The sequence below is a fragment of the Diadema antillarum genome, unplaced genomic scaffold (assembly GCF_040938485.1).
Source record: "Diadema antillarum isolate AM-2024a unplaced genomic scaffold, OU_Dant_1.0 seq00000460_RagTag, whole genome shotgun sequence".
Taxonomy (NCBI): Eukaryota; Metazoa; Echinodermata; class Echinoidea; order Diadematoida; family Diadematidae; genus Diadema; species Diadema antillarum.
The window spans coordinates 2,487,192-2,513,647 of record NW_027271431.1 but is presented as its reverse complement, the minus strand read 5'-3'; the positions used below and the strand labels follow the sequence as shown (position 1 = coordinate 2,513,647).

Below are 26,456 nucleotides of genomic sequence, written 5' to 3'. Positions count from 1 at the left end.
TGACTAACAAAAGGCATGGCGAGGGAACATGCAAATAAATTATGTTGAGTCGAGGGGAAGTTACATTCCAATGTCTTTTATTAAACATATCAATACTTTAGCAATGATTGACAGATGAGGTCACAGCAGGAATATTGGTTTGGAAGGGTTTTTTGTGGGCGTATCCAAGTAATCTGAAGAAAAATAGAAGAAAAATTTTTACAAATATATGGAATGTTTCTAGATATTCGTTTCACCGAAAAAGTTATGTTAAGGGTATTATAAATCATCATGCATTTGTATTTCAGGGAACCTTTAATAATGTAATTTTGTCTCATTCTTCTGTGTTTTTTTTTTTCTCTTTCTCTCTTAATAAGTCAATCTCTTTTCCTCTCTCTCCCTCTCCTTCTCTCTCTCTCTACCTTCCCCTCCGTTAAGTTATCTTTAATCCTTCCCCTTATACCCTTTTCTTAACTGCATAAACATTTAATTTTTTTCACCTTACGTTCTTTTCCAAAAACTCCACTTTATAGCTTTCTCATTAAAAATAACAATGATCCATCTACAATACCAAATCATATAGTAATCAAATCTTATATAACATTACTATAATCACAATAAACTAAATCCCGAATCCTTTTTTATTTTCTTTATATAAGCCTAGGCATAACACTAAAAAAAAACTTTGCTTATGTTATAAATAGATATACAAACATCCTGTCTAAAATCATCAAACACTCTACATTATAGGCCTGCTCATTATAAATCAAACACCAAATACCTTTTTTTTTTTCACAGTGTCATGTACAGTATAGCTAGAGCTTTGACATTCTACTTGGGTTCTATACGTGCATTAGGCATATACATGGAATAAGAGTGAACAATAGATATTTCAGACAGGGCCTGGATGTAGGGTTTCATTTTTGCCTGTTTATCCACGAGCCTTAGTATGGAACAGATTTTCTTCTTGTTTTCTTTCATAACTATTTGTAATTATGATAGAACAGGTGGGCCCTGTCCTATAAAACTTGTGATAGAAATCACTCAATCACAAATCTCTTGAAAGCTGCAACCAATCACAACCTGTGATTGATTGATTGCAGTTCTCCGTCTTAATTTCAATCATAACTTTTTTTACAGGATTTGCATTCATAATATATCGTAAAGTTGCGATTGATTTGAATCAATCACAAGTCTTTATAAGACGGGGCCCAGAAAAAGAAAAAGAAAATCCGGTTGATCAATGCATAGAAGGGATCATCCTGGGATGCTGAGATCAAACCTTTTCTCAGATGTTTATGTGACCCAAATTTATGCAAAGAATTCTGATTGAAGCAGGGCCCCGAGGTGTATGTCCCAAAGTCATCGTGGATTGTAAACATTACCACAGCACAACACGCATGACAGGACGTGACATTCTTCATTTATGCCAGTGCCGTATATTATACGGCACTGATTTATGATTTATGCGTTGGTGATGCGCCCTCTAGAGTTTGATGTACGTAAGCAATTACGAAGCTGGAGGCAAAGTAAAATCAAGAGCGGGATTTTGATAGAACCTGAGGTCAGCGAGGACTTCGCCGTATCCCCGAATAATGGCTTTCAGCTTTGGAGGTTCAAGCAGTACATTTGGTGGACAAGCAAACAAACCATCCGGCTTTGGTGGATTTGGTGCTTCGTCGGCTGGAACTTCAGGTAGAGTTTACAGGAATCGTATATTAAAATTCGCCATGCCCTCACTTGTCTGATGCTGTGACAGTAATGTCCATTCATAAGACGTACCCTGTGTGACCGGAATTCACGGTGGTCTTTCACTTAATATGCAATGTACATTGATAAATTTACATTGCAAGTAAATTTAAAGTAAGTATCAATGGTGTCTGTCTAAGAAGCGAACAACTGACCCAGCAAATGTCACTATTATAAATGAGAAGTTTTACGCCTTAGACATACTTGTCGGCCAAGCATATCACTATCACTGTATCAGCATTTAAAATTTACTTGTGATTTTTCTGGTACATGTATGTTAGAAATGCACACCTAACCATGTTACCGTTCGCTTCGCCGTTTGTCAATAAAATTTTGTGCAGCTATTGGAGATGCTAAATTGAACCATATCAGAGAGTTTTCATGGAATTAGAAAGCCGAAAAGGTAAGAAAAATGAGAAATTGGAGTTGAAAAGTACGTCGGTCGCGAACATAGTCTCCGATGTAAGCATTGTACCGACGCCTACCGATTTCGCTGAGAACGATGTCAACGATTATAATCGATTCTGGTAGTCTCTAATTCAGTCCGGGAAACCCGCTCATGAGGACCGCCCCCGCGTACGAGGATGGTCCCTCCTCATGAGGACCTCCCCCCGCCTCATGAGGCCCCCCGGGGAACGCCTCATGAGGCCCCCCATTCACTTCTTATTCATCTCACATCTGACGTACAAATTGTCGCAACTTTGCACGGTGATTTTTTGTTACACACACATGTCCACTATCCATGATGAAAAGAAGAAAAAATCCTGTCTGTTTTTTTTTTTTTTAATCGAGTTTTAATCACCCGATGCAGAGCGCCCATCAAAACACGGGCGCCAGCGCGTTCGCACAATGCAAGACTGCCGCACCTAGCGGCCTGATCCGACTAAATATTTTCGATGCTTTTTTCTGCGGCTCTCACCTCTCCGCGCACGAATCAGCCTCGTGAAGCTGAAGTCTGACATCTTTTTACACAAATTCGTAACGAGAAAAATTAAATCAGTACTAACCTGATCTTGTCCATATATTCCAAATTACTATTCCACACTGATAGAGTAGGTGGGTAGATGACATACTCCAGTTTGTTAGCAAAATAATCACTTTGTAGGTATGACGAGTTCACTTTCTTCGTCAATTCCGCCCACGATGCCGCCGTTTGGGCGCTTTTTCTGGAATCATCCCGCGACGCGACGTACGTCGCATCACATCACGCATCCAGCACATACTAAGTACCAGACTGGTATGTGCTGGATGCGTGATGTGGTCGCGGGATGATTCCAGAGAAAGCGCCCAAACGGTAAGCGGGCGGCGGAATCGTGGGCGGAATTGACGAAGAAAGTGAACTCGTCATACCTACAAAGTGATTATTTTGCTAACAAACTGGAGTATGTCATCTACCCACCTACTCTATCAGTGTGGAATAGTAATTTGGAATATATGGACAAGATCAGGTTAGTACTGATTTAATTTTTCTCGTTACGAATTTGTGTAAAAAGATGTCAGACTTCAGCTTCACGAGGCTAATTCGTGTGCGGAGAGGTGAGAGCCGCAGAAAAAAGCATCGAAAATATTTAGTCGGATCAGGCCGCTAGGTGCGGCAGTCTTTCATTGTGCGAACGCGCTGGCGCCCGTGTTTTGATGGGCGCTCTGCATCGGGTGATTAAAACTCGATTTAAAAAAAAAAAAAACAGACAGGATTTTTTCTTCTTTTCATCATGGATAGTGGACATGTGTGTGTAACAAAAAATCACCGTGCAAAGTTGCGACAATTTGTACGTCAGATGTGAGATGAATAAGAAGTGAATGGGGGGCCTCATGAGGCGTTCCCCGGGGGGCCTCATGAGGCGGGGGGAGGTCCTCATGAGGAGGGACCATCCTCGTACGCGGGGGCGGTCCTCATGAGCGGGTTTCCCGGACTGAATTAGCCGCTTACTAACAATATCGAACTTGACTCGTGCAATACGTGTAGCCCCTATTTTCTTTTTCGTATTTTTTTTAGTTAGCTCACCTGAGTCGAAGGTCCAAGTGAGCTATTGTGATAGTTCTTTGTTTTCATTGCCATTATCATAATTATCACTTTTCAAATTATTGATACAGATTATTCATACCAGGATTTAGACATCGATCCTTTCTCTAAATATTGTGGCAAGTATTGATTTTATCATGACAAAAGTTGATAATAATAACCTAATTTGAATAGTGTTGAAGGGAATAGAATGAGGTTGAAGGAAAAGTGGAAGAAAAAGGTTAGGCTATTTATTACGGTATTAGGAGGGAGAGATAAAGAGAAAAGAAGATGAGAAGGAAGTTGAATTCAAAGGGGATTTGTTTCTAGTTATCTACATAATTTATAGGCCTAATTTAAATAATAAATTAATGAGAATAGTATTACAAAAATTAGTGCATGTTATGTTATACAATCATGTATTAATATCAATATTGTGGACTTCTCATAAAGTGCTCATTTTACCTAAAAAGAAACAGAATATTGAAATTGAAATAGTAATTTGTTTTTAATTGATAGGTTCAACTTAGACAGTAGTAGAAAGTAATTGTCTTTATGATAGTATTTACTTTTCCCATTTCATTTTTTAAAATTATGTATACAAAAACTGCAACCCCAGTATTTGCTTTTGTTATGTAGTAAAAATCTATTTTATTGGGCAATATTCATGAAGGATAATTCCCATTTTTTCATATATCTTTTACTGACATTTTGTACACATATTATCTGTCCATCATTTAGTCAGCAAAAATGTTGACAGATATACAGTCACACGCAGGAGAAAATTAACTAAAACGATGAAAAAAACAGACGCATCAAGATCACTTTCTTTCTTCCACATTTTACTGTCGAGCCGACGTAATTATTGTGGTTAAACACCAAACAAGCGGCTGTATCACAGACTACTACGATCGATTATCATCGTTATATCGCTCTTCCACATAATCGATCATCCATCATGCTACGCTGACACAGCCGTCGATCGGCGTACTTTTGAGTCAAAATTAGCTACTTTTCTTCTGTAATTGACTATGAAATTTCATGAAACCGTCAGATATGGTCCATCTTGACATTTCTGATAGCTACAAGAAGTTTTCATTAACAAATTAAGGAAGGAAATGGTAGATGTGCATGGTGTGCATTTCTACATGATTACCATTTTTCTTCCTTTTCTCCATGAAGGAGGAAAAAGAGGAGAAGCGTCTCAATGACAATGACTAACAAGTTAAATTATGATATCGGTCCCCGGCCCTCTTCTTGTTCTGCGTGTGCGTCTTCACTATGTGCAAAGTCTATGGAGGTTGAAAGCAGTCACTGGCTATGACGAAATGAAAGGCGGCGAATGGAGTGGTGGACTATTTCACGATAATGCCGTCTCAATACATATCGGCACAGCTGGAAGACCCCTTTTCTACTATTCTAGACTACGTATCTAGTCCAGATTTGACTTTGATGACTTTGATGTCGGGTGGGTAAGGGATACCAGGTAATTAATGTTAATGGCATTGTTAATGTCTAATGTCAATGCCAATGGTGGGAACTAGAGCTCAATAAACTACAGTGGGGCACTCTTCAAGAAAGGAGAGCACAGCAAAGAGTCTACATGATGTATAGCATTCTTAATGGTCTGGTAGATCTTCCAGTCACCTACTTCATACCAGTTGCAGGACCGTCAATACGCGGAAACCCATATAAGCTTCAAGTTCCATTTGCCAGAACTCACTTGTTTCAGTCCACGTTCTATCCAGATGCTATTCGTCTGTGGAATTCCCTACCACCTTCCACCATTAGCTGCACCTCCGTGGAGAGCTTCAAGAAGGAGGTGCAACTTGTAAAGCTCCGATGAGCTCTCATCTTGTTTTTTAGCTGCACATAGAAATTTTTGTAGAGGATTTTTACCTGCACACTGTACACCCAGCACTTGACAAGCACAAGGTACGATAATACGCCAGAGGCGGACTGTACCAGACTGGAAGAAGAAGAAGAAGAACTAATGACATGAATGCCTTGGCATTATAAATGACATGTTGTAAATGTAACATATCATGTTGTAAACCGAACATGCCGAAAGATCAGTCTGTCTGGTCGTTGGGGAAATGTTCCACGGAGACTGCATCTGGCTTCACGGATCCCCTCCTATATTACGGAGGAGAGTGATAACGTCAAAAAAAATAAAAGACTCCTCCGGACAGACAGATCTTTCTGTCTACACGTCATGCTACAGCACAGGGAAGTTGAATCAATATTGAATTGAATTGTCTTGATGTGCCGAAACCGAAACATCAACGCACCCTCATGGCCGTGGCTGTTTCCTGATGGATTTGTTTGTTTGTTTGTTTTTTGCTTGGACACATTTGTAACATTACAGTGTAACAACTTACACACAAAGAAAAAGCATGGACACACACATTCAATCGTTTTTTTGTTGTTGTTTTTTTTTACCTCTAATACTTCTCTTTTATTGGATAATGGAGGAATATTTTCCTTACTGTCTCTGAAAGTGCTGTCGTATCACTGAAACTTCGCAGGGAATATGAAGTACAGTGTTTGTATGAGTGTTTAAAAATCTGGTGAAAGAGACTTCATTCAACAGAGAGGAAAATAGTATTGTAGCTTAGAGCTCTACTTCTGTATAAATGTATAGAATCTAGTGTTCTAGACCTATGGGCAAAAGATGATTTTACAATGCATTGTTCGTAAACTTACTTTGCTAAAGTTGAATGTGTGAATCTCTATCACGTCATGTTGTGGCCTTTACTCTACAGGATTTTCCTTTGGATCCACTGCAAAGACCACAGCACCTAGCCTTGGCTTTGGCTCTCAGTCGGCAACCACTTCGACAAGTGGAGGCTTCGGCGGCTTCGGAATCAAGCCCATTGGCACTGCCACGACAAGCACTGGTGGAGGCTTTGGTTTCGGTGGCGGCCTCGGGGGTACCACCCAGACCACCACCTCCTCTTCTGGCTTCAACTTTGGGTCGTCCACGAGTACAAGTGGTATGTGGAAGCATCTCACACAACCTCTATTTCATTGCCATCAAGGAAAAGCTAGACAAGCATTCACCATTTTTACTAGTCTATCAAGGATCTGGGCCCTGTTCATAAAGCTGTTTGTAAAGTTACGCATGACTTTACGAATGACTTAGATATGGCAAGCCAAGTGGGTTTCCTAGTCATTGTTAATTTCAATAGCTAAAGTTGAAATTTGCAGATGATAATGATTATCCTTACATGTTAACACATGTTTTTTAGTTACATGTAGAAGTGTATTTTTGCCCCAGTGTAGATGAAATATTGACATACAGTCGTACTTTGTTAAAACGTAAGAAAAAATATGGGCACACATATTGGCACTTCGTATTCCAGTCGTTCATAAGGTCATGCGTAACTTTAAGAACAGCCTTTTAAATCTCTCTGCAATCAAAATACTGTACATCCACCTAGAACTGGTAGAAAAATAGTTGCAAACTATTCTCAGTCATATAGGACCAGCTAAGGTAAATGTTTTACTATCAAATACAATAACTGTATGCTCCTTGAATCCATTGCAGGGATACTGTATTTTCTGCCATCTATGACATGTAATGTTTTATATACCAGGTTCAAGTATTGGTTGGAGCTGCACTGGTATCAATGAGTGCAGATGCCATGTTTGTTGTATTGATCTTTGATCGAGTTTTAGTGTTGGATTTGTGTGTGCGAGTGTCTCGTAAAATGTTATCATATTTTTGGGAAATAAACTATAACCTGTTTCTGTGAGGCAGCACTGCACCAATGGCTGAAGTAATCTTTGATAAAAGCTTCTGTGTACACTACGTAACAAATCGATCAGTACTATCTTACCATGCTAAGCTGCAGTCTTAGAAACTCATAAATTATATAGGTTTTTAGAAATGAAAGCAACATTTCTGTTGTAGCTTAGCCCGTTCCATACTGAATTCTAAAATCCCTGTAGACTTAATACACAGACCACCAGGCTCTTGTATGAAATTAGTTAAAAGTGATTTGGTTGATCACATTTGTTCAATGTGATTATGATATCCTTTGACAGACTTAAGGACAGTGTTTGTAATTAGCATAGTACTACAGACAGTACTTGTACACTGTACAGTAGAGTACTGCTAGTGCTTCTTAAGTGTTTGAATGTGTTTTGTTGATGTGTGTACATAACAGTTATTTCTGTGGAATATGCTGTCCCTTACAAACATCAGTAGTATGTTTGCTAGAGTGTATGAAGTATTTGAATTGTTTCAAAATGATATTGATTGGTAATTGTTTTTTATTCTGCAGTGACAATGCACCATTCTCCATTTGTTACTTAATTCAACAACAGTTTCATGAAGATTTGCATGTTAGGATAGAATTTAGAATGATGTTTTTTGGAATCTTACTAATTTGCTTGCGCTTTTATTTATTCACTGCAGTTGATATCAGAATTTAGGGATAACCAGTCCTTGTTATTACACATGCTCTCCCAAGACTAACACTTATGTTTTGCATCTTGTATGTACATGTACACTGTGACTAAATTACCTGAACAGGTGTTCGGACTGCATTGTGCACTTGCATTTGTCGTGGTGTTGAATTTGATGAGATTATTTGTAGTAAATTAATTCTAATTCAGAGAGTGGTCCTCTTTCACTCCAGGTTTCAAATTCCCTGGTGGATTTGGATCCACGCCCTCGAGCTCTGGGTTTAATTTTAGCTCAGGTGGGTACATCATTGAATGAAATCTCATTTCATCATGATGTAATCATCAGACATATATTATAATCTTTGTATCGGGTGAAGCCAACGCTCACTTCACACAGCTCATATTGTGACATTTTGATCACTTTGCCCACGATCCAGCAAACCCATGGAGTGGAAATATTAACTTCAGTTGATTAATCAAAAGACAGCACCTATTTGCCTACTTCCTTTGCTCAGTTTGAATACCACTCAAGTGCAGTCTTGTGTTCTTCTGTGTGTTTGCGTGTATGTGTTGTGTGCATTGTTTTTTCTTTCTTTTTGCAAACATAGCAAAAAATAAGGTCAGTCAATAGTATCTTTTACTGTATACGCCATATATTTCGCGAGTCTAAATTTTCGCGAATCGGGAATTCCCGACGATTTCGCGAGTGGTTTTATTCGCAATCATGGAGTCCTGTACTGAACGGAGAATTGTACATGCGTACGTCACATTCACATCGGGATCAGAGTCAATATCTTCGCGTGTCTTTAATTTCGCGAATAGCATGTGACCCGACCCGCAAAATTCGCGAAAATAAAAACCTCGCGAAATATTCGGCGTATAGACTGTATTACAGTATGTGGGCATGAAGGATCATTTCACATCCGTATGACATTATTAAGCTATTGGTATAATTCATACATTGTACATGTGGTTAATGGTATTGAGAATTGAAGGAACTACAATGTGCCGGTATTCAAAATTGTGGTGGCTTAATAATTTTAATGGGGTTGAACTTGGCAGACTTAGCTGTCTTGTGATGTTGAGTTGATATACCTGCACAAGCATACCAAAGCATAGAAATACAGAGCATATTAAAAAAAAGGGTAATCCAAACTAACTTTGGAGGGCTACCAATTGATAATTGCAAGCTCTGGAGAGTGCACTGTTAGTTGTGTGGAAAGAGGAACTTTTCCTCTTTCCATTGATACCTAATGATGTTGACAATAAAAATGTCATGCATGACTGAGCAAGTGAACTTTTAAGACAACAATGCCAAATTACACTTTTTCCAAGTTTGAGTGTTATCATTAAGGAACAATGCATGTCTCACTGAGACATGCATTAATATACATTTTGGGGGAATCTGGAGGAATTGGGCAATTCCCCCAAATTGAGGAATCTTCAAAAATAGTGTTCTTCTCTAGAACCAGAAATGATAGAGCTAAAATACTACGGGGGGGGGGGGGGGGGGGGGGGGGGGGGGGGGGGTGGATGTCCGAATTTGGGCCCTAATTGTACATTTTCATCTTCTACGTGAGAATGCCTGGTCAAATTTAGGTAGAGCTGTGTGTAATTCAGATGAGTGACTGCGTGAAAGGTGAACTTGCGATACTCGGGTGAGCGCTAGACCCGCGGGTCTCTTGTATTCTTGAAGGTATTTGGTGTGTGTTTCATCCTCATGATTATATTGATAGATACAATATTTTTTATAAATGCTTTTTTCTGGTATTTTGTGTGTATTTCATCATGATGAGTACACTGTACGTGTAAACTTATTTCTACGCAGTCTTTTTTTTTTTAAGGTGTTGGGTGTGTATTTCATCATCATCATTACAAAATGTATATTAATATAAATGCCTACAAATGGTGGTAAATTATTTGCAAAAGCTTGATGGGGGAAAGTCAAAGCTATTGTCAAAAGTTTTCTATTGCCCTGCTCACTCCTTTGCTTTGCAGCAAACCAACTGTTATCAAACTGATACCTCTTTGCTTTCACTGACATGGAATGTTATAGAACCAATTTTCGTTTCTTTTTTCCAGTACGTGCATTTTCTTAATGTTTTCTTGATGTGTCACTTGCTTTTTCATTGCTGTAATGTCACCGTGTATTTGACATGCATCATGTACATGAAATTACTTCACTATTTTCAATTGCTTTCAATGTTTTTGTATGTTTACAATCGTACAGTCAAACCTGTCTTAGCAATCACCTGTCTATAGCACCCACCTGCCGTATACAGCCACTAAAAACAATTCCCTCCCAGAGGAAAAGCATGTTAAAGAACCAGTGTATATTATAGTGGCCACCTGTCTATAATGGCCACATTTTCCGTCTCCCTAGGATGGCCACTATAGACAGGTTTGACTGTACTTCTTCTTTTTTTTTTTTTGGTCCCAGCAGATACATTATATGCTTTGTATGTGTACATTGGTACGTTAAATGTGTCAGCATAACCATCTTCTCTCCTATTCTTGGTGATTGTCATTAATTCTACTAGTGCCTCTTCAAAATGAACAAAATAATCTGAGTTTGCATCTTTCCATGTATTATTATGTACATTGTTCCACATCAGTGGAGGAGGGAAGAAAAATTATTCTCCTTTCATTCTTGCTGGCATGGTTTGCTCTGCAATGCTCTGCAAATGAAGCCATTCAGTTGTTGTTCTTTTTCTTCCGTACGAGGTATGACAATTAGTGATTTAATTTCATTGTGCACTGATGTTCATGGTATTCAAATCCGAATTTACTAATGAACTTACTTTGTGAAGCCTTTGGCTGCCACTGCTTGTCCATAGAGCAGATAGTTTTACCCATGGTGATGATTCTGTTTCTAGGGTTTGGATCCAAGCCGGCTGGATCATCTCTGTTCGGCGGTAGCTTTGCCCAGCCCACTACAACCTCCTCTGCCAACAAGCTGGGATTTGGGCTGGGAACCGGAACCACAACAACAGGTGAGTTTGTGATTGTCAGAGGATAACGATAACTCGATCAAAGACTGTGTGAACTTTGAATATACTTGTATGTGAATTTCATAATTCAGTGTTGATGTTCACCGTTGTACTGGTGATGGCACAACTTTTCATATTTAGTAGTATGTGGCATGCTGTCTCACTTTCCTGAAGAGTGTATCATGTCAAAGCCCTCAATCTGTTACTGTCAACAATTTATTTCTCTATATAGCTTGCTTTTCTGTGAGTGATATTTGAATCGGTCCATTGTGAATATTATGTTGTTTTTTTTCTTTTAATTCTTAATTCAAAGGTTAACTTTCTCATTTATTTGAAATACTCATGCAATGCAAGATACATGTGTATACATACATTTATTTTACATTATGTGCATCAAATAGGGAGGTGGTAAATTCTTTATGTTGTGTATTTTGTGTCCTAAACAAAATGTGCTAGAACAGTTTATGAACTCACTGAGGCAGATTTCAAGATGGTGATATGTATACCCTGGCTTTTTCCCCCTTGTTATTTTGCAGGAGGAGGTCTAGGCCTTGGACTAGGAACAGGTTTTGGTACGCAGCAGCAACAACAGCAGCAGCAACAGCAACAAGGTATAAATTGAGAACTCGAATCAAAGCATTACCACTCTTTCATGAGAACAACTGTAATATGAATACTTTATTTCAATTTTGCCGTGTTTTGTATTATTCATGTAAATGCAGTTTTAGACCCCGTTTACAGTGCAGGGCTGGGCCGAGCCCAGGCCGAGCCGCGGCCGAGCCCGGCCTCAATTGTGGTACTCGGCCCTGCAATTTTGTCTGTTTACTGTGGAGGGCTTGGCCTGGGCTTTTTATTCAAACCTTTCAATATTTTGTCGTAGCGGCACTCTGCTTGTAAACAAACGACTATTATTGGGAGCGCGCCGGTCGCAATTTGGTACCGCATTTGGCCAAGTTTACGCTTACAGTGAGAAAAGGCTGGGCTCGGCCGCGGCTCCCGAGACTACCTCCACAGCTTGACCAAATACGCGGCCAATTTTGGTACTGCAATTTGGCCTTTTCACTCACTGTAAACAGGGTCTAAGAATCCTGTATCAGCCTCAGGGCTGTTTTTCAGTGAGTCTGTGCATCTGTTTACAGCATAAGACAATATGTGATGTAGTACAAAATATAACATTCACAGCAAGAGAAAGAATATATTGAGTAACTTGAAATAAAAGATTGTTTTTCTGCACTGCACAGTCCTGTCTAATATTGGTATTCACTTCCATGCCAAATCAATTCACTGAGGATTATTGGAATGTGTTCTTCGAAAACTAGGTGATCTTAGAAAAGAGATGTCAATGTTGTGATATATTTTATAGTTGAAATCATTTTTGTGAGTTTATTATACGTCTAACTTATGATTTGAAAAAGGGGAAAATTGCAAACAAATGTAATTGCAGTGTCTTGTTGCAGCAGTATCTCAAAAGACTAAAGATTTCGTTTATCCTATGTCTCCATGCAGGTGTGGATAATAACCTGGTACTTCTCGCCGCGGCCCTTTCTGTGCCCAGTATCTATGGCGACAAGAGAGATACCATTCTTGCCAAGTGGAACCAGCTGCAGGCATTCTGGGGCACAGGAACGGGCTTCGTGAACCAGAACACTACTGTGGACTTCACCCCAGAGAATCCTTTCTGTCGCTTCAAGGTGGGTGAGGAGGAGAGGGTGAGGGGTCACTTGGGGGGCAGATGTCATAGTTTAAAGGTCACTCAAAGTTTACAGATGTTAATCATGAACTCAAACGTCCTCCCAATGATCATTGGGGGGGAGTTTTTGGCCAAGAAGCAAAGATTGGACATGCATGACTATTGCTCTCTGTTGCTTCAAGACTGATGAAGAGGAAAGGGGTGAGGGGTCACTTGGGGTGCCAGATGTCATGGTTTAAAGGTCACTCTAAGCTTATAACTTACACTCATGAACTCCAATGTCCTTTTGATGATCATGGGGGGAAGGTTTTTGGCTACGAAGAAAAGATTAGACAGCAGCTCAAGTTTTGTGATTGTATATCTGTAGCTTTGTTGTGACTTGGCCACAGGGGGATTGATGTTGATTATGGTTGTTTAGTTGAATATTCACCTTCAGCATGGAGCTCCTTGTGACTCTTTTGATTGGTCAAGACTTGCTTGTCAATACTGGTTGCTATGATTATGTAAGTGTGGCCTAACTAGCCTTAGCTCAAGACATTTTGTGAAATCATTCCTGCAGCTTTACATTCATTCTCTTGTCCTGTCTTTCAATCTCTGTGCCACAGACTGTAGGCTACAGTGTGAAGCCTACAGCAAAGAGTGAAGATGGCTTGGTAGTTCTGCATTTCAACAAGAAGCACACCGAGATCCGAGCTTCACAGCAGCAGATGGTAGACTCCCTGTACAGGATTTTGGGCAGTAAACCAACTCTCTCTGTCTGTGTGGAGGACGTCAGACCACTGCCAAATGACAAGTATGGTCATTCATGGAGAACAACCCAAGTCTACAGTAAAAGTGGATATTTTTGCCTCAGTAATTTTTTTGCGCTTGGCCAGGAAAGATTAGTTTCGCATGTTTTTAATTCAGTGGAATCGAGACATGAACTGCTGCAACATACTGTAAAACCAGGAATGTTCACGTGCATTTTAATTTCGCGAATTTTGTGAGTGCCAGAATTTGTGAAATTAAAATGCACGTGAAAGTTCTTGCCTACACAGTATGCGTTGGATGCCATTGGCAATTCACGAAAATTTTATGCTGCAAGAAAGTCTGTCAGCTCCAATTCGCGAAATTTTCATGCCACGAATATATCGTATTTTACAGTATAGGAAGCAAAAATGTTCGCATGATTTTATTTTCGCACTAATTTCCGGTTGCGTGAAAATTTCAACACCATGAAAATTTCCCCTTTTACAGTATTTGCAACTGATTGACAATTACTAAAGTATGAAAAATGAATATGTGGTACCTGTTACTATAAGGAATTATAACCAACACTGACTATTGGGCAGAAGCTCAATGACACCTATCTAGCAATCAGGGGTTCATTGGTTCCAGTCCCGCCCAAGTCTGTATGCCCATGATTTTTTGTACACTACCACTCAGACACGGAATAATCAGTGTTTATTTAAATGTCGATGAAGGGCAGTTTGTCAATCAGTTGCAGCCAAAGTCTCATTGCGCATTCTGCAATGCAATTACATACTGTGATTTACTACAAGAGGGTTATTTGGTTCTTGTGTACTGCCCAGTGCACTGTGAATGGTTTAAGTTTTGCTTATTTTAACAGTAATTATGAACTGGATACAAAATTAAAATAATCACACTCTTCATCTGTCACTAATTACCAGCATTAAGCAGTGAGTGTTCAGAGAGTGGCATATTTTCTATGTGTGGACCTGCTGTGACAGTTAGAAGCATAATAGTTTTATTTATCCAGGGTAGCCTCTTCAGTGTTGCCACTGCTCTACCAGAGGGCCCTGTCGTTATTATTACCCTAGCATTGCCAGGTACCCATTTATACACCTGGGTCGAGAGGGACATGGTGGGAAAAAAACATTCTGTCCAAGGATGGAAGCGCAGGGTGGGAATCAAACTGGGGTCCTCTGATTGGGAGTCAGGAGTCATATCCACTTTGCCACAGCGCCTCCACAGCATGAACATGAAAATTTTCTGTCAGCGGGAAGCAGACACTTAATTCAAATTGTGCTGAAACATATTTTATTATATTTAGGTAACAAAAAATGAAGATATTAAAATGTAGTGATAATCAGTCACTTAGTATGACCATATTTCCCAGGACCGAGGTTGTCATCTACATCCTGGAGCGCTCCCCCACTGGTGCCACCAAGCGTATTCCATCCACTGAAACATTTGCCTTCCTGAGCCAGGTTACCACCAAGCCCCAGCTTGGTAGCATGGGTGTGGTAGACCTGGTTCCCCGCCAGTCCCTCACTCAGACACAGCTGGAGCAATACCTCAGCAACCCTCCACTAGGTGAGAACATCCATACTTCCTCCCCAAATACCTCAGCAATACTACCAGTGCTCTGATTATATGTGTATGTAGATAGTGATCTGCAGTAAATTGCCCATGTCGCATCATTATGACCATTATGACGCATGATGGTATATGGATATCTTGATACATACAACTATAATTATATTACGAGGAATATGAAAGTGCAATTTTGAATCTATTGTATACATGTAATCATATGATTTTATTCTGGCAATACATGTATGTGGAAAGAAATGAAGTGCAATTGTTATATAGATTCTGTTATGATATAATATAGTAAAATATAAATGCAACATTTGATGAATTATATTATGTTAGGTGCTTTTGGTGTTTAATAATGTCATTGATTTTTTTTTTCAATATTTTGGTAATTTTAGCTTGAGGGTTGGTGAAAAGTTTTGTAATTGCTGTGTAATAACGTCTCCTCATTTTTGTACACCCCTGCATATATATTTTTGTTGTTGTTGCTTAGATTAAGGGTTTTTTCTCCATTGTTGTACTGTACACATGTATGTAAGTTTTTGTTGTTTTAGATTAACAGTTGTGTGATTTTTATGTATAATTTCTCAATATGTTTATTGTAAACACCTTCAAATGTTATTTGTGAAGCACTGTGATTTGTATCTATATACACACTGTACATGTACTCTGTAAACTGAATGTATTTCAGCCTTTGGGCTGCCAATTCAGGAACAATAAACCTTACCTTATCATCTAGTGTAAAACCAAAAAAAAAAAAAAAAAAAAACCAAACACAAACTGGATTATAAGCTTAGGATATGATATTATGTGAGGGAGAAGATGAAGGCAATGTTTTATCTTGTATTGAGAAATGGAAGTGATTCATATCAGCTGTTCTTTGTCAATCATTCAGTGTTTTTGTGACTGAAGCTTCAGAGTTACAGTGAAGAGCTGTCAGAGTGGAAAATATTCTATCCAGGAACGCATAATAATACTGTACAAATTGACTTTTTCTTCAATGTGTGTTAACTCTTTCTGTGTAAAGAGTTAGAATCTCTGCCAGTACTGCGAGGTGCTATCTTTAGATAGATTTCAGACAGCTTTAACCCTTAAAGAGCCATGGTAACGAGTGAAGGAAGTGATTTTGGGTTGCCATGGATGTAGAGTGTGACTGTGGTTAGTTGGTGCCGACACGTACCAGGAAGTCTTTGAATTGATGGTATTTGCCAGCTTTAAAGTAACTGTAATGTTGAAGTTTGACCCTCTTGAGACACGCGCCACGTGACGGCAGAATGTTCCCATCTGTGACCAGTAATCAAAGTACAGCAGTGATGCCGAACATGAGCTCTTGATAGATACCCGACTGCTCTTAAAGTTAGGTTGGACCTTTCCTTACTCCAATCACTCAAAGAGACAATGCTGTAAAATTTGTATTGTGAAATTTCCTAGGATGATTGACGAAGTGGTCCCCCAAATCAAATTGTTTGATCTGAGAAGTATTTCAAGGAATCCATTCCTGAAATAAATAGTTGCATATCAAAATTATTTTGTACAAGAGTAGATGATTGAAGTATACAGATACTCTACTGGCTTGTATGGTTTTGATTAGGTTAGGGCTCTCAGTTCAATAAAAAAGCATGTCCTAGTGGAATGATGTGTTGTTGCTTTTGTACCCCATTTGCATTCGTTTTTTTTTTTCTTTTAATTCAGTTTGTCAGAGCAAGACTTTGTAGCCATATCAAAGCAATGTAATATTCCAACGTTGCCATTCTGCAGTTTGAGTTTGAGCTAAAGTGCCCACATACACATCCCCTGAAGAATTCTACCATAATTTCTGATAAGTTTGTTCTGTGTTTGCCTTTATTTTCACGCTCTGTTTGCCCGGAGTAGGCTACGATCCCCGCCTGTGGCGCCAAGCACAGCTGGACAACCCTGACCCAGAGAGGTATGCCAAACAATAGACGCCATTTAGCACTCCTCCTCATCTTGCCTTTATTCTGATTATGATATCATGGTCAGAGACAAGCACCAATTATCTATCCAATTTTGTAGTCAAATCTTGAGTACTGGTCAACAATTTTTGAGACAACTTTACGCCAGTCTCCTGAGGCACAAATGTTGTAAAGGTCAACTGAGGCAAATTCCAGAGAATCTAGAGTGTTAGACTTTTCCTTCATTCAATAGATGCCATTTAGCACACCTCTTCAGCTTGCCTTCATTTTAATTGTGATGTGTCAATTATCAATCAAATTTTGAAGCCAAATGTTGAGTACTGGTCAAGAGTTTTTGAGACAACTTTGCCTCCAGTCTCCTGAGGCATAAATGTTGTAAAAGTCAACAAAGGCAACTTCCAGAGAATCATTAGTGCTCGACTTTTTCATCATTTCTTCACTTCGGTCTTTCAGTACCACCTCATCAGTTGCACGTGGCAAAATGATAGGTTGCATGTGCTGAATGATAGTGTAGAGACTCAGTGGACTTTGATCAATACTGACAGAACTTCTCATGATGTATTAACAAAGTTCTCTTGTCATGCGTGCATTTTGGAAAGTTTCTCTTTTTCGGGAATTTAATTCAACTAATGAGAACAGCATCGGTAAGAAACCATTGCATTGTAGTGAAATGGAGCTGAGGTTAGAAGCAATAATGATAATAAAAAAAAAACCCAGTGGAATGTTTTGCATTTCATATGCAGTTAACGTATTCAAATGTCCTAGTCTTTAAAGTGCTTTAGAACTTTATTTTTCCCCAAAACAGCAACAAACAAAAACAATTTCCTCAGTTAAGCCGAACTGATGGGAATGTTTTTTTTTTCTTCTCTCTGATATAGTCAACACTTGATATGAAATTAGCAAAAGGTAATGATAAAATGCAGCTGTACATGTTTCCTTATGCAGGATGAAATTAGGCAGTTCTTTGTCACATATGGTTGCACCTAATGTTGAATTAACCCGTTGAGGATGAGTCCCGAGTATACTCGGGCAGGTGTCTATGGGAAATGCGTGTTGTAGCAAAATCAAACCGTCCTCAACGGGTTAATGGACTTGGGTAAAAACACATTTGTTTTAGAAAAATTTCTCAGCTTTTATTTCTTTTTTCTTTTTTAAAGACAGGAGGTACTAATCAGTACAGAAATTATATCATCTTTGATCACACCATATTCTGACATTACATTTTGAGGAAAATATTACCCTATGCTATGTGTCCTTTAAAGATGTATGTACCAATATCATACTCCATAGCAGATTAGAAGATGACACTTTGTTTGAGTTGATTGTCAGGGAAACTTGAGGAAGAGAAAAACAATTCTTCATCACTTCCTGAAATTAATTGAACTAAATTAGCTTTTAAAGAAGATTCCTTAGAGACCAAATCAATGACAATGAATTTCTCTTTCAGTGCTTTAAACAAGGTAACCTAATGAAATGTCAATCAATATTCTCAGTTTGATTCAAGATTGCCGTTTGTTCATGACTTGGTTGTCAGAGAAACCTGGCACCAAGCGTTAATTTAGTCCTTCGTCATGAAGGATCTCCTGTTGACCTAAGAGACTTCAAAGCACCAAATGTTTACCTTCAGTGGAAGGGTTGTTGAGCTTTTTCAAGAGCTGTGTGACATGATTGATTTTATGGTCATGGGACAATAGAAAGTATTTATTTTCATTCTTCAGTCTGATGAGACATGACTGGTACAATGTTTAGAGGGACAAGTTAAGTTAACATGGTGTGTCCTTCTTAAATGACAGCTGGTTTGTGCGTGTCTGTTGGTTCATCTTTTGTGTCCTGGTTGTGAAGATGTTTTGATTGTCAATCATGCCAGTGTGCAAGATTGTGGTTGATCATTAATGAGAAATGTAGTGAAGTTGACTCGGACTTTGTGACTATGCAGGATTTTTGTTGTCAAGGTTTGTGATGTGTGTCTACTCCCACTTCTTATTACCTTGAATGTTAAACAAATGGTAAAAAAAACCCCATTATTTTATAGAATGTAGATCCATTGATTTGTTTTAATTACAGCAAATCTGCTATTCAAGTGTCCATTTATTAATTCTTTTACAATAACGTCTTCATGTCTATGAGCCACCAGAGTAACGCAGAGCTACAAATTTGTAATGTTACTTATTTCTTTGACACTATGTGCGTGAAGAAATGAGCTAAGTTTCTTGTTGCAAATGTAAATATGGGTGGATATTCTTCATTGCAGCTAGTGTAGAATATATGAGATTATTATCCGTATCAGGCATCTGAGCTGTGGTTCTTCGAAATTGTATTCACCTTGTTTAATACGCGTGGGATTATACGCCAGCTGGTAGAAGAGGAGCAATTTTCCATATTCCCCGCTTTGACAAACGCCTATGGGATTTGCGTGTTAAAAACGAGGGGAATATAGCATCCGGGCACTTGAGCTCCCAGTGAGGAAAATTTGCTGTCGATGACAGTACAGTTTCTCGCGGAGTGGTTTTGCGACGAAGGGCAAATTCCCATAGGTTAACACGTAAAACTAAAGGGCGATCGCTGTTACTGTGTGAGCCTTGCTGTTTCTACGCGCACCGCATACCCGAGTTTCGCGACAGAAGGCAAATCCCATAGGTGCCATCCATGCGCCTGTGTGAGTTAGCTGTTATACGCGCGCCACGTACCTGAGCTGTGTATAGCGATGCAGCGCGCAGTGTGGTGTAGAGCTCGAGCTGGCGCTGAGTGGAAAATTGTTAAAATCACATTGTAATGATTTATTTTACTGCTCAAGATGTAATAATGATATGGACTGTCTACTTTCGGGGGATACGACTTTAATTGCCCTCACTAGAATTGTATTGCCCGAGTCGAAGACTCGGGCATTACAATTCTAGTTCAGGCAATAAATGTCGTATCCCCCTCAAGGCCAGTCCATATTATACTATGAAGATGTTCTTCACTGACACACAGGTAGGGATTGACATTGGTGGTTGCCTGATGGCCTGGGGCCACGAAAAAATTCATCTTGGGCCACGAAAAATTCATCTCGGGCCACCACACTTTAAAAAAAAAAGCATATTGATGGCCCGACCTTGCAGCTAAGATTCAAAATCAATTACTATGTATTCTTTTGCTTTGTGCCACGACACTTCTTTTTCCTTTTCTTCTCAGGTTGATCCCAGTCCCACTAGTGGGATTCGATGTCCTCAAAACAAGGCTAGAATATCAGCAGCAGGAAACCCAGCAGCACCAAGCAAGGCTTGATGTAAGTATACATTCCTAGTACTTGGAAATGAATAGCTACTTGTACAGACCTCTTGCATTATTCTCACAGTTTGAATCCCTTTGATTTGTGTAGTGTCAATGGCATCCTGTGAGATCTATGTTTCAAGTCACACAGTGTTCTATTCAGTCTGTCACAGTCTCGATATAGCTAGCTAGTTGTAGATCAGTGGAATGATTGTAAGGATCAACTAAGGATTGTCCTAGAGCAAGCAATATCTATGCATTCCCTCGGAGTGCAGTTTCAGGCTGTTAAAGTCCAATTACGCAACTGGTGCACTCATCAAATTCAAAAGTCACATACGGCGGTACTCTCCAACTTCATCCCCCACCTGCTGAAAATCAAAGTGCTAACTGATGAAGAAATGCAGGAGAACTGAAACTCATACAAGGCAAATCTGAGTGCAGATGCATATATGTTGCTAGACTTTGAGCAATTGTTGGGCTTCATGGTTGGTTGAATCTCGAAGGCTTGTGCTCTAGACCTCTGAAAAGAAAAATTAAGTTACCCAGCTAGGCAGTTACCCTATACTCTATGTGCATGGCAGCAGTAAAGTTTGATTGCGCTGGGCAGACTAGAGTATGGGTTTATAATACCTTGCATCAGGGGCAGACAGAACAAACAAACACCACCACCGACAATGACGACAACAACAAAAACACCAACAACACCACAACAGTTAAGCACTGGCCTACATCAGGCAAGCATTGATAAAAAATGAACTGTAGTTTAAGGTTTATTCAGTATATTCTTTGAATGACCTGTTCCCAGTTGCAAGCAGACCATAGCTACTTACAAGTACTGTTGTGCACATACACTGAAGGCGGATGAAATCTTGCAATGTCCAAGTTTTGAAGTTTAATGTCAATTTTGTTCCAATACTCCATGTTTCAAGCTCATGAGCAAAGACTTAGAGAAGTTACAACAGCAGCAGAACGCACTACAAGCAAAGATAGCAGAAAACAAGAGACGGCATCTAGAGCTGTCCCACCGAGTGCTACAGGTGAGACAGATTGTGGGTTTGTGGTCATTCACCTTGTTGCATTCTTGTGTTTCTGCTTCCTTTTTGCCTTTGTGAGGATGGAGAACATCACTAAATGGCATTCTTGATTGACCTTTATACATTTGACATACAATGTATCTTTTCTTCTGTGATTTTGTTGAAATGCTATTTGTACTCTGTGAGCATACCATTGAGGTGGACCTCCCATGCAGGTTGCCCCGAAAAGGGATATTTATGTAGCATGAAATGGTTGACAAATACCCGTATGTGAACTTGGCTACATGCCATAGAAGCATTTATTGATATCCTATCATGGCGTAACATCACATTTCCTAAACCATCTTCAAGGTGTATGTGAATTTGTGTGTATGTGTCTTTCTTTTCTTTGTTGAAGAAAAACATTAATACCTGGAAAGAAATGGCATGCATATTTAGGAGCAATGGTTTCTGACTTTTTCTATGCTACCCTATCCTTGTACACGAATCAAAATGTTTTCGGCCATGTGTTGCAAAACGTAGTCTGCTTCCGCCTTTGACAGAGGTCTTTGTGTTGTCATCTGGAGTCACTTTGTATTAATTTCATTGAAATCTATCCATTGAAAGCTGTTCTTTTATGCCATGTCATAGGTTATGGCAAAGCAGGAGGTTCAAAGGAAACAGGGAGTATCCATTCAGTTGGAGGAGGAACAGCTTAGAACACAGCTGGAGGGACTGATGGCCGAGTTAAATGCACCTACACAAATGAAAGTGAGTCTGCTCTGTGTACACTATGTCTCAGGCCATGTCTTTGGCCATGTGCTTCAAGACTTGGGTTTAGTCCCACTAAATGACCAAAAACTAACTTATTATTAATAGCCTCTACATTTCCTGTGCTTTAAGAGCTCATTCTGCCATCTCTTCTTGTTGATATGTGAATATACTTACAACTAATTAAATAGTTAAGAGATAAAAGTAAATGTTGACAAAAATGGCACACATTAATTCTCATCATCATGCAAAAGTAAGAGCCCCAAAAATTTATTTTTTAGTTGTGTTTACAAAACGATAATCAACTTTCAAGAAGGACGTCTTCTATGAAATATGATGTTGAGAAAAAAATATGGTGTGATGAATAACTCTTCGTGCATTGTGTGTTTCAACATAGGCACGGCTGAATGAGATGTTATCGCAAATCAGACTCCAAAGCCATCTTCCATTTAGTCGGAGCAATGAACAGTTTACCATTGACCCAGATCTGCAGTACGAAATCAAGCAGGTAAGTCATGATTCTTTGGCTCTCCCTGTCATACTCATATTTGCCAAACACGTGCACCAAGTTAAAGCAGCTGTGATAGCTAAAAGCAACAACAAAAGCACACTCAGATAAAGCTACATTTCAAAGGTTAGCATGCACTTCAGCAGTCATATTTGACTAAACTGGGTTATATATTCTGTGCTGGCTGATGTGAGCACAAGAGCTCCCAGGTTGTTTGTGGTAGATGTTTACAGTGTTTGTATGTGGTGAAGGCTGCCCTCTAAATGTGACCCGCTACGACAAAAAGGTCCTAAAGTCGCGCACGGTCGAAGCCGTGAAAATCGAGTTTGAAGTCAGAGCATTAAAATTGGTCAAAACTTACGATTTTCTGATTTTGATATATTATTGGAGTCTAACATGTCTTCTATGAACTGTCGAAATTTTGAAGCAAAATGATCAAAGGAAAGACCAAAAAATTGCGTTTTTCTGAGCCATATTTTTTGGCGTTTCAACGAAGCAGACACTGGTTCGAAAATTTGGATTGAGCGCCACAGATAGGTTCCGCCCCTAACAACGACCAGAGTGATCTCATTGGTCAGTTTGCTGCTTGCTGCTACCCGAAGCGTGAAGATCGCACACTGCCCAGTCGACTGGTGCGTGCGGGCGGGGTGCGCTATGCTCAGCCGCTTCTCACATCCTGGTCACTGATTGGTTGGTGAGGAGACCGCCGACGCTGATGTGCTTGAATGAACTCTTTGGGGGTTGCTAGGGCTTACCTTCTATTGTCCAGAGGTGGAAACGGACTTGCGTGTCCCTTGATCGCGATTGCGTCGAAAGGAAGACTTTTAGGGCGCTTTTCTCGAAACAGTGATTTTCCAGACATCTCGACATGCTCTCTTTTAAACATCGATATCTCCGCAGCCGATTATTTTTTTTGCCTCCGCCACGTAGTGGTGCCGGAGGCATTATGTTTTCGGGTTGTCCGTCCGTCCGTCCGTACGTACGTCTGTCCGCTTTCGTTTACGCGATAACTTGAGTAATATTTACTGGAATTTTACCAAACTTGGTCCAAGTATGAAGTATGATAAGGCAAGGATTTGATTAGATTTTAGGTGAAATCGGCTAAAGGTCAAAGGTCAAAGGTCAAGGTTAAATCATGAAATTTATCTGTTTACGCGATAACTCAAGACTGTATGGAGCAAATTTCACCAAACTTTGTTGGAGGATGATGTATGATGGGACAATTACTTGATTAGTTTTTCAGTGAAATCGGACAGAGGTCAAAGGTCAAAGATCAAGGTCAAATCCTAAAATTTATCTGTTTACGTGATAACTCAAAACTGGATGAAGCAGCTTTCACCAAACTTGGTCCAAGGATGATGTATGATGGGACAATTAGTTGAGTAGATTTTAGTGACATTGACAAGAGTTCAAAGGTCAAAAGGTCAAGGTCAAATGCTAAAAATGTTGTTATTTCCCCCATATCTATGCAATGCCCGCAGTTATTTTCTTGAAACTTAGTGTAGACATGTACTACTGCATAAAGATTCTCCAGAGAGTTTCATGTCATAAGGTCAAAGGTTAGGTGAAAATGTTGCAATATCACTTTTCTCACAAATGGTTCAATGTATCTTCATGGAACTTGGTACATATGCATGTACTGACTGGCAGGGATTATCTAGGGAATTTAGGGGTCATGGGTCAATAGTCAGGGGGTCAAAGGTCAAGGTCAACTCCTCAAAATGTTACTATTTCCCTCATATACTAGTATATGCAATGATTGCATTATTAGTTTTTAAATTTAATATATATGTACATGTATTACTTAATGGAGATTCTCTTGGAAATTTCCAGCCAGAAGGTCAAAGGTCAAAGGTTAAGGGTCAAAGGTTAGGTTTAAATGAAAAAAAAAAGATATATTTTGTACTGTAATTACACTCTTTCTTCATACCTTGAAAATTATACTCAATGCATAAACTTATAAGGTCGGTCAGAAGTCCAGTAAAAATTTTCAATTCCCCAAATATGTGTACCTGCACTCTTTAATAGACAATTATAGCAAACCCAGTTAGTGGAAAGTGAACATTCAAGATATTTCTGATAAACCTGTTATTTCGATATTTTGCCAGTTATGTGAAACTGTCATCACACATTGTGAAGACATTGTACTATACACCTATTGGGAGAATCATGCATTATGGCGGAGGCATCAGTCGCCGTAGCGACATTTCTAGTTATGAAATGTGTTATATATCAATTTAAAGCAGAAAAATTAGGGGATTATATCATGCAATTTTCAAATAATCGACCTCCCCCGACTTTAGGATCATTTTGTTGTAGCGGGTCACAAATGTTTCAGCCTAGTCAGAAATTATCCCAGTTTTATGTCTCTGCCACAAAAAGTTGCCACAGAGGCGTTATGTTTTCAGAATATTCATCCGTCCTTCCTTCTGTCCATAATCAATTTTGTGGCCAACATAAGCAATAAAGAACCATCTAAGGTATCCACATGAAACTTGGCATGCGTTGTATGTGTGTACGAATTGACAAAGCTGAAATGCTTTTAAAAAATTCTAAAATTTCAATATTTTTCTTCCATATTTGGAAAATTACTCAGAAGTATGGTCATGAAAATTGGTACATGTATGTATGATATTACCAGGTAGTGATTATGTGGAGAAAGGTGTGGGCAATGGGGCCGAAGATCAAGGGTCAAAAGTCAAAGGGCACAGCATGGCGTGACCAGAACCACCTTTTATTCCCTCACTTCTCAGCCGGAGGAACTCTCAGTGGGCCACGATGGCCACCAAAAATAAATAAAAATATTTGTTGTCTATCTAACTAGACCTCGAAAAAACTTATAGGAGCCAAAGATGGCCTTGGGTTGAATAAAGTGGAGAAGCATTTGGGCCTTGGGTTGAATAAAGTGGAGAAGCGTTTGGGCCTTGGATTGAATGAAGTGGAGAAGCGTTTGGGCCTTGGGTTGAATAAAGTTGAGAAGCGTTTGGGCCTTGGGTTGAATAAAGTTGAGAAGCATTTGGGCCTTGGGTTGAATGAAGTGGAGAAGCGTTTGGGCCTTGGGTTGAATAAAGTTGAGAAGCGTTGTTCTGTTCACACTGTCTTCCCTCCATCTTCTCTTTCTCCATCCATCTCTCTTGATAGCACCTGAAGCAGCAACAAGAAGGCATCAGTCAGTTGGTTGGTATCATCAAGGAAGACCTGGAAGACTTGAAGCTGATTGAGAGAGGGCTGGAGGATGCCAACCTCACTCATCTCCATGGGGCCCGCTGATGATGGCGTCACACCATCACCCATTCCTCTGGGCTCCATTTTCCTTTTTTTCACCGGACAGCGGAACCGATACATTCCCGAACAGCTCAAATCTTATCGAAGTCGTAGTGCGGGCATTGTAATGTGTGGTTGTGCGATGGAAAGACTCTGTAGGAGGCCGAATATGTTTGGTTGTACTCCGATATGCCGTAAAGGGGCGTGAACTTCTGCCAGGATGACAGTGCCAGTGGAGAAAACTTCCAACAGTACAGAGGGATAGTAACACATGAAATGATGTTGCTGAAAGATGATCTACTACCTGAGCTGCCAAATCCATCTATTCTGCAGGAGACTGTGAGGCAATTGAAATATCTCTTCATGCCCTCTATAACGAAACACCAAAGCCTCCCTGGTTCAGGTATTATTTTGGCCTTTTGAGGTTCATGTAATGACCTGATTACCTTCCTGAATGCTCTGTTGAATCTCCCCGAGTTTTGTGAGAGAATGTTGGCAGCACTGTCTACAACATACAAATCTTATTCTAATTGTCTAGTTCTCTATTTCCTGAAATGAAATCAAAATACATT

At 39.6% G+C, this 26,456-nt stretch overlaps 1 protein-coding gene across 1 annotated transcript; it reads left to right on the top strand.

Moving 5' to 3' along the window:
- Nucleotides 1-1,574: 1,574 nt before the first annotated feature.
- LOC139733086 (nucleoporin p54-like) lies at nt 1,575-25,890 on the top strand. Its single transcript, XM_071643928.1, has 13 exons — nt 1,575-1,674; nt 6,496-6,726; nt 11,020-11,136; nt 11,673-11,744; nt 12,640-12,824; nt 13,429-13,616; nt 14,943-15,139; nt 17,015-17,069; nt 20,251-20,344; nt 21,258-21,365; nt 21,993-22,112; nt 22,510-22,620; nt 25,762-25,890. The coding sequence occupies exons 1-13, from the start codon at nt 1,575-1,577 to the stop codon at nt 25,888-25,890; spliced, it is 1,707 nt and encodes a 568-aa protein (XP_071500029.1).
- The last annotated feature ends 566 nt before the right edge of the window (nt 25,891-26,456 follow it).